This window comes from Eptatretus burgeri, chromosome 4 (assembly GCF_056783735.1).
Source record: "Eptatretus burgeri isolate ZD-2024b chromosome 4, Ebu_testis_v1, whole genome shotgun sequence".
NCBI classification, from domain to species: Eukaryota; Metazoa; Chordata; class Myxini; order Myxiniformes; family Myxinidae; genus Eptatretus; species Eptatretus burgeri.
This window is the reverse complement of record NC_140964.1, coordinates 52,542,953-52,552,952: the sequence shown is the minus strand read 5'-3', so window position 1 is coordinate 52,552,952 and position 10,000 is coordinate 52,542,953. Positions and strand designations below refer to the sequence as shown.

At 42.6% G+C, this 10,000-nt stretch overlaps 1 protein-coding gene across 4 annotated transcripts in view; it reads right to left on the bottom strand.

The window, feature by feature from the left end:
- The window catches only part of LOC147028067 (integrin alpha-8-like), a 225,910-nt gene that overhangs the window by 14,914 nt on the left and 200,996 nt on the right, over positions 1–10,000 (bottom strand). For all 4 annotated transcript variants that reach the window (XM_085878073.1, XM_085878074.1, XM_085878072.1 and 1 more), the window contains 3 exons: positions 6,162–6,320; positions 5,809–5,910; positions 3,558–3,773 (listed from right to left, as the gene is read on the bottom strand). In XM_085878073.1, the coding sequence (XP_085734199.1) occupies positions 3,558–3,773; positions 5,809–5,910; positions 6,162–6,320 (477 nt within the window). The remainder of the gene's footprint in view (positions 1–3,557; positions 3,774–5,808; positions 5,911–6,161; positions 6,321–10,000) is intronic.

Sequence of the window (10,000 nt, the reverse complement as noted above, 5' to 3'; positions counted from 1 at the left end):
AAGAGTAGGGCATTACGGCTGGCTCTCCTTCGACGCATGAAGAAGAGTGAGGTTGCAGTTTAGTCGTGAGAGGAATGTGACTGGAATGGAGGATCTCACTTCACTCTCCTCTCGGCACGGTAAAATAGCTGCGTGATTCTCGTATTCGTACTGAGGCAAATTGGCTGCGTGCTCAGCAAAATTCTGGCCATTGACTCTGGTTGGTCGTGAGAGACGGACCTCGAAGCCACACTGCGGTTCGGGAGCCCTGACGTCGAATATTGCCTCACAAATTGCTTGATGCCATCTTTGGGGCGCGGTTACCCACGCAGTGACGAGGTGGTCTGAGCACGCTGCCTCATCAAAAATATCCCCTGCACTCAGCTGAGTGAAGAAACGAAAAGGGATTTCTCATTTTCTATGTTATATATGACTGTGTGTGTGTGTGTGTGTGTGTGTGTGTGTGTGTGTGTGTGTGTGTGTGTGTGTGTGTGTGTGTGTGTGTGTGTGTGTGTGTGTGTGTGTGTGTGTGTGTGTGTGTGTGTCTGTGTGCGGAGACGCCTCAAAATTAGATTTAGATTACCTCACGTTTTTCTTTCATTTTTGTCATTGTACATATTTGATTGCTGTCATTAAGTTATCCATTTAATTTAATTTGCTTGTGTCAGTGTATCTGTCATGGGCTTGAGAGTAAAACCCCTGTGCTGTGTTTCCTCCCTTACGATTACCAAGGTGAAACGTCGAGCATTTATTTCCCATGCACGCATTAAACTCCAGGAGTCTCGGCTGCGGGCCTCCACACGAGAACTGTTTGGCCATCTGTCCAGGTAGGGGCTAAACCCCTGGACACGACAAATTTTATACACATATATGTATATGTGTGGATATAAATATATATATATATATATATATATATATATATATATATATATATATATATATATATATATATATATATATATACTACATTGCCAAAAGTATGTGGACATCCTGCTCATCCAACATCTCATTCCAAATTCATGGACATTAATATGGAGTTGCCCCCCCCCCTCCTTGCTGCTGAAACAGCATCCACTCTTCTGGGAAAGTTTTCCACGAGACGTTGAAACATTGCTGCTGGGATTTGCTTCCATTCAGCCGCAAGAGCATCAGTGAGGTTGGGCAATGATGTTGGGTGATTTGGTCTGGCTCGCGGTCGGCATTCCAATTCATCCCAAAGGTGTTCAATGGGGTTGAGGTCAGGGCTCTGTGCAGGCCAGTCAAGTTCTTCCACACCGATCTCGACAAACCATTTCTGTGTGGACCTCGCTTTGTGCACGGGGGCATTGTCATGCTGAAACAGGAAAGGGCCTGCTCCAAACTGTTGCCACAAAGTTGGAAGCACACAACCGTCTAGAATGACATTTTTTGCTGTAGCATTAAGATTTCCCTTCACTGGAAGGAATTGGCCAAGCCAGAACCATGAAAAACGAGAACGGGCACTCGGTAGAGCGCATACCTTCGCCGCCGCAACTTTTTTCCGGGCACATTTGAAAAACGTCATTTTAAAACGTCCATGACATCACAACCGTCAGTCCGATTGACGTCAAATTTGGTGTGTAACCTCCTTGAAGGCAGTCCAACAAAATGGAATAATAAACACTGAAAAATTAAAAAGTTGAAAAATGACGTCATCTTTTGACGTCATTTTGACGCACTTCCGGGGACATCACGTCCAATCGGGGACTACCATTCTGAAAGCTCGTAGTTCACTGAACGTTTTAACGTTGGTTTCATGTCAATAGCTCTATTAGATCTGAAGCTATGCCTACAAGTATATTTTGACCTTGAGTGTGACCTTGACCTTGACTACAGAGTTAATTGGCAAAACCTGTACATCAATAAACAGATATTTTGGTACTGATCCTAATGCCTGGATTTGGGAGACTTTGCTTTATAAATTATATAGATATTTGAATGTAAAATATCAGGACATTTTAGCCACAATTGAAAAACGTCATGTTCAAACGTCACTGACGTCATAACAGTCAGTCCGATCGAAGTCAAATTTGGTGTGTGACGTCCTTAAGGTAAGTCCTACAAAACGGTATGATCAAAACTGATGAGATCGAAAATTGAAAATTTACGTCATCTTGTGACGTCATTTAGACGCACTTCTGATGACGTTACGTCAAATCCGACATTACATATCTGAAAGGTATCTCGTCATGGAACAATATGGTGGTGGTTGCATGTCGATAGCTGTATTATGAAGGAAGTTATGCTCAAAAGAGTGTTTGACCTTTTCATGACCTTGACCTTTGACCCGATCACTCCCAAAATCTAATCAAGTCATCCTTGGATACTCACGAATCATCCCACCAAATTTCATGCAATTCGGTTTAATACTTTCTGAGTTATGCGAATAACAAACAAACACACATGTTCACAAATAAATAAATACACAGCGACCAAAACATAACCTTTCGCAGAATGCGAAGGTAAACAGCCCCAGACCATTATTCCTCCTCCACAAAATTTTACAGTTGGCACTATGCATTCGGGCAGGTGGTGTTCTCCTGGCATCAGTCAAACTGCCAGATGGTGAAGCGTGATTCATCACTCCAGAGAACGCATTTCCAGTTTCAGGGTCCAATGGCGGTGAGCTGTACACCACTCCAGCGGACGCTTGGCATTGCACATCATTATATTAGGCTTGTGTGTGGCTGCTCGGCCATGGAAACCCATTTCATGAAGATGAACAGTGTTTGTGCTGACGTTGCTTCCAGAGGCAGTTTGGAACTCGGTTGTAAGTGTTGCAACCGACGACAGACAATTTTCCTGTGCTACATGCTTCACCACTTAGCGGTCCCATTCTGTGAACTTGTGTGGCCTTCCACTTCGCAACTGAGCTGTTGTTGCTCCGAGACATTTACAATTCACAATAACAGCACTTACAGTTGACCGTGGCAGCTCGAGAAGGGCAGAAATTTGATGAACTGACTTGTTGGAAAGGTGGCATCCTGTGACGGTGCCACGTTGGATGCCACTGAGCTCTTCAGTGCGGCCCATTGTACTGCCAATGTTTGTTTATGGAGATTGCATGGCTGTGTGCTTGATTTTATACACCTCTCAGCAATGGGTGTGGCTCAAATAGCCAAATCCATAAATTAAAAGGGGTGTCCGCATACTTTTGGCGATGTAGTGTGCGAGAGTGTGTGTGTGTGTGTGTGTGTGTGTGTGTGTGTGTGTGTGTGTGTGTGTGTGTGTGTGTGTGTGTGTGTGTGTGTGTATATATATATATATATATATATATATATATATATATATATATATATATATATATATATATATATATATATATATATATATATATATATATATATATATATATCACCATTTTAAATAATTAAAAATTTTTAAAAAATACAACTCTTCCCTCTGCCCCTCTCCATCCCTCGGTCTCCCTGCACTTAAGGGCTTTACTTTAACTTAAATGTGATTAGTTGTTGATTATAGAGGTAAATAACACAAATGACCTTGTCTCTTTCAATCTATAGTACAATCAGTTTTTTTTTTTTTAAACAGAAATTGCTCACCAACACCCTGCCAGCAGACACACCCTCAAGCAGCCTGGCTGGAGGCATCTTGGTGACCTGGAAGTGGGCAACTGTGTGCAGAGTCAGAAGTGAACGCTTTTCCTCAAGGAAAGACGATGCCCAGAGGCGTGAGTGCAGGGTGACCACGACGCTCTCTTGTTTGGAAAGGAGACCAACTTGGCAGTTGATGTGTAAACAAGGACTCCAACTGCAGTTCTGTGGAGGGAAAATACTTTCTGAAGTACCAGTTGAATATCATGTGATTAGTTGAACCTTCTATAAATAACAAATGTAAGCTGTAGTAATGTTCAATCTGAGAGAAAAGGAAAAATAATATTAATGGAAATAAAAAAGCTTTTCAATTTTTCCTTTTTTCAATGCTTTTCCTCTGATAACAAGAGTATTTCTATATTTAAAATAGGAACTTGATTGGAAATCACCCTATACTATATATTGTTATGGTTTTGGAAATGTACCCCAGGGGAGAGCAAGCATGAAAACATTGGATTCCCCAGAATTAGTTATTTCATTAGATTATGAATATCATAAATCGGGGGTTTTCCACAACCCAATTGCCGGACCCACCCCATTGGACAAGCACCAATGGGAGGGGTGCCTGGACAGGGTTGAAGGGTCCTCGTGTGAACTTTGCTCCCTCGGAGCCACTCCTGGTGTTGCACGTATAAAGGCCAGGACGCGGCTCGGTTCGAGGCTGGTGTGGGTGCACCGGGGACTAGACAAGAAGACTGCCTGCCTGCTCGGGAATCGCCTGCCGGGATGAACTGTGCTGGGTCCACGAGAAGTGGCGCTGGATCCAGGGCCCACCGCAGGGTGATGGGAGTGTGAGGCGAGGGCACGGTGATGCCGAGAGGTCCCAGGTGCACTGCGCGGCTGCATATACACTCACAATATCTTTTTCTTGTTTTCCCTACGAACCGCCAACCATCGATTTTGGACGCACAAAAGAGCATCAGCATTTTAAAAAGAGCTATAAGCCAAACGGATATCAACAATCTGCCTCTTGACCCATCAGGGTGAGGCCCTTACTAGCCCCTCACACCTTTCCACTAAGCCTCGGCTATCACTACACTGCACTCTCATCGACACTCCAATGCTCATCCTAAAAGGATAAAAGGACACAGAAGAAGGTTGTAATACAGGGGGTAAGGAGACAACAGTGCCAGGCAGCTAGATTTCAGTATAAATACAGGGTTCAGTATAAATCGACTAGATTTATTCCGGGGCTATCTCGACTCAGCTATGATGAGCAGGAGGAGAAGGGACTTTATTCATTACAAAGGAAGAAATTACGAGGAGATGTGATAGAGATGTTTAACATAGTGAAGGGTAGGGACAAAATGAGTGTGGAAGAGTTTTTCAGCAGAGAAGACAGCAATATAGGACCAGGGGACAGAGCCGGAGAGTGAAAAAGAGGAGAGTTAGAACGACATAGAGACAAGGGTCGCAAATCAGAAAGTAGTTAATGCATGGAAAGTTCTCCCTGGAAAGGTAGTGGCAGTGGAAAGAAATGGTAGATAGGTTTAAAAAGGAATTAGATAGGTACCTAGAAGCATTCGAAATAGAGGGGTACATGGATATTCGCAGAAATGCACATCCATGATGGGCATGATGGCCTCCTCTGATGTCAAAGTTCCTTTTATTTCCTGTAATTACCTTTTAAAGATGAAACTAGAATGACACTCGGTGTAGCGCATACCTCCGCCCCGTAATGCCTGATCCACGATGACATATCTGGCCCTATACATTTTTGAGATATTATGCTTAATATAATTTTTAGCCCCATCTTTCAATGGTGAAGAATCACTTTAAAAATTATCGTAGTTGGATCCGGATTCGGATCTTCACCAAAGTCGAATCAATTCATCGTGGTCACACGCACACCCAATCTGTCCACCAAGTTTTATTTCATCCGAATCCGTCCACAACTATTTGAGGTAGCGTGTTATATATTAGTTTAGCCCTATCTCTCAATGGTGAAGAATCACTGAAAAAAAGTATAGTAATCGGATCTGGATCCGGATCTTCACCAAAATCTAATCGGTTCGTTCTTGTCACACACTGAAACTGTCCACAAAATTTCATCCGCATCCGTTCAGAACTTTTTGAGATATCCTGTAGACAGAAAAACAGACAGAAAGGGGTGGAAACATAACCCCCTTCACCTTCGGTGGCAGAGGTAACAAACAAACAATTGATGTTAACCTTTTTTGTTATCTCAAAAAATACATACCAGTACATCAGGAATGTCATGCTGTTGGACTTTTTCTCGATAATAGACAGGCACACTGCTTTTGGGATGATCATCAGCAGGTAGCAGAGTCGTCAGACGTGCCTGCATGAAGCACAACATATTGGTAACTGCCACCTTCAAAAACATAGTTCCGCCCTCGAAGAAACATCCAATCCCACACAGTAACCACGTCCACAAGGAGAATCCACACCCACTGGCTAAATGGCCACAGCCACATGCATGGTACAAACGTCATTATTGTGGTTGTAATAATGAGTTCAGACATATATAATTTAGGTTGTTCAACATATTCCTTCTCCCAAAGTCTTCAGGAACCTGCTGATATGCATTACCGTCAGTTGATGATGATTGAATGAAAAGTTGGAGGAGCATTTCAGCGGCCCGTTCGTTTTCATGGCCATTGGGTATAGGAAATGCTGATGACCGTGTCTCACAGGTACTTCGACGTGCAGCAAAGCGCTGTCCACCCAACTGGGCCCACCATTGTGGAGCTGGAGGTAGAGAGATGGAATAAACCTCACCACTGGCACACATCATCCTCAAACACATAGATTTTCGCAGACTTTACAAAGCTGTTATTGGCGAGGCCAGTGATTCCCGACCTGTTTTTGCTGTGGCCCTAAATTGTCCACCAACAGGACCTTTCAACCTCCCGACCCTCTGGCTCATAAAATGAAATATATCTAGATGTGTGTATGTATATGTATATATATATGTATATGTATATATATATATATATATATATATATATATATATATATGTATATATATATATATATATATATATATATATATATATATATGTATATATATTTATATATACACATATATATATATATATATATATATATATATATATATATATATATATATATACACATATTATACCAGAAAATACAATCCATCGCTTCACTGATGGGTCAATAAAGCGGGGGGAGGGAGAGAAAGAGAAGAGGGCAGGTGTCGGGTGAGAGGTGGAAGGAGAGGATGAAGGAGGAGGCGTTAAGGGGGAGGAGGGGAAAGCGACACCTCACCAAACGTTGCTCTTCACTGCGGGAGGGAGATATGCGTGAGACACACAGCCACACACACACACACACACACACACACACACACACACACACACACACACATACACACAGCCACACACAGCCACACACACACAGCCACACACAGACACACACAGCCACACACACACAGGCACACACACACAGCCACACACACACAGCCACACACACAGACACACACACAGCCACACACACACAGACACATAAACCACACACACACAGCCACACACACAGCCACACACACACACACACACAGCCACACACACACACACAGCCACACACACACACACACACACAGCCACACACACACACACAGCCACACACGCACACACACACAGACACAGAAACCACACACACACACACACACACACATAAACCACGCACACACACACACACACACACACACACACACACACACACACACACACACAGCCACACACACACACACACAGACACATAAACCACACACACAGCCACACACACACACACACACACACACAGCCACACACACAGCCACACACACACTCAGCCACCCACACAGCCTCACACACACACAGCCGCACACACACACATCCAAACACACACACAGCAACACACACACAGCCACACACACACGGGTAGCCACACACACACACACAGGTAGCCACACACACACACACAGGTAGCCACACACACACACACGGGTAGCCACACACACACACACAGGTAGGCACACACACACACAGGTAGCCACACACACACACACACACACACACACACACACACACACACACACACACACACACACACACACACACACACACACACACACACACACACACACACACACACACACAGCCATTTATTAGTATAGATGTCTCAGATTTTATTCTGAAATAATCAGAATCATGACAATTTAACACAGATGGAGTCCAATTAACTTGGTGTGTGATTTTTAAGGTGATTGGTTACACCCCAGCTAATTTACCATTGCTATTATAGGCAGGGTGGACACATCCAACCACGATATCCTCGTTTTGCATTTTTAATTAACTTTCTGAAATTTGTAGGAATTTGTTTTTTACTTGGAAGTTGTGGGTTACGATATGTAAATAAAGGTGGAAAAAGTCTGATTTACTGCAATTTAATTCCAGACTATAAGGCAGCAAAAGGTGTAAATTTTGAAAGGGGGTGTAGACTTTCTAGAGGTGCTGTATGTATATATATATATATATATATATATATATATATATATATATATATATGTATATATATATATATATATATATATATATATATATGTATATATATATATATATATATATATATATATATATGTTACGTTTGTGGGGGTTGATGGTGGAATCCCATGGTGAAGATAGGATTATATGGTATCGCATGGACTATGGATGGGTAGGAGATATCACAAGTTGTTGAAGTAGGGAAAACTGTGAGCTTAAGATTGTTTACATGTCACCATCTGGGGGTGGTGGTGTATTAATTTGGTAGGGTTTAGTATCTCCCAGTTTTTGTTTGCCCCATGACCTATTCCTACGTTTTTACATTTACAAGGCCGGCAATGAAGAACCACGCTTCACTACAACAATAACCAGCAGACCAAACCCTGTCTCCCAGAAAACATAACCGGCAGGCAATGCTCCCAAGGCTGATGAATAGTTGGGGTGACGTGACGGGGAGAAGGTTTGAGAGAGGGAGGACGGTTGAAAGTGAACATCGGCCTTCTTGTCTCCTCTGGGCATGATGAGAGAGCTGCCTGATTATCGTTGTGGTGCTGGTGTGAATTTGTTGATGTGCTAAAATAATGCGCTTGCGGCTAGCCGTTGTTGGTTCGGCTGGGTCAAGAAGAAAGCCAAGACTGGGCTGGCGGTCGCTCCTGCTCGTCTCTTATCTGCCAGCCTTGGTAGTCGCCTTGTTGTATGATCAAGGAGAAAGGCTTAGAGGGAGTGGTGTGCCAATCTCGATCGTGAGAAGAAACTGTACGGCAGTTTGTGGGCTCCTTGCGTTGAAGACCGTCCACATGAATTTCCTCAAGTACGTGGCCGCAGAGAATGACTTCACGCCATTTTGATGCGTTTTCCCAAGCAGTGGCTAAACAGTTCGATCACACCGGGCTCATAAAGTTCATCTCTGGATGCAAAGCTGAGTGCCGGCATAAAGGGGAGATTTTCTTTTATTTATATCTTTCCCCTTGTCTGTTTTTGTGACTGAGTGGAGACGTCTCAAATTAGGATTTAGTTTACCTCACTTTTCATTATCTCATGCTTTGATTTATTTTCATTATCACCCTTGATTTATGTTTATTAAATCACTATTGATGAAGTTCCTTGTGTTTGTTCATTGTGGGTTCGAGAATAAACCCGTGTGCTTCCGTTCTGGAAACGCGCTTTGCCTGGCTCCATCCTGCGCGTGCCGTAACCACCGAGAATTTTGGCTGTTCACCTGCGAGTTAAAATTGCCGGCTGTCCGTCCAGGTCCAGGATGGTGCAAATCACCTGGACACGACAATATACGTATGTATGTATATATATATATATATATATATATATATATATATATATATATATATATATATATATATATATATATATATATATACATACACATACATACAGTATATACACTACCAGTCTGAAGTTTTAGAACACCGCCATTTTTCCAGTTTTTACTGGAATTTAAGCAGTTTAATGTTTGAATGCACTCCGAAATTAAAGCATAGAATAAATAAACAATTGCAGATAAAAAAAATAAATCATGGAATCGTTTTGTTGATCAAAATTTAATCTAAATTTTAACTCATCAAAGTAGCCACCTTTTGTAGATATAACAGCCGAACATACTCGTGGCATTCTTTCCACAATGGGAATCAAATATTGTTCGGAAAGTTCTTCCCAACACTGTTGGAGAAGTTCCCACAAATGGGTTGCACTTGTAGGTTAGGTTGCTTTGCTTTCACTCTTCTGTCCAGTTCATCCCAAACCAGCTCGATGGGCTTTAAGTCTGGAGACTGCGCTGGCCATTCCATGATTTGGAGCCTACCGTCTTGTTCTTTTCTTCTCAGGTTGTTCTGACATAGCCTGGAGGTATGTTTTGGGTCATTATCTTGC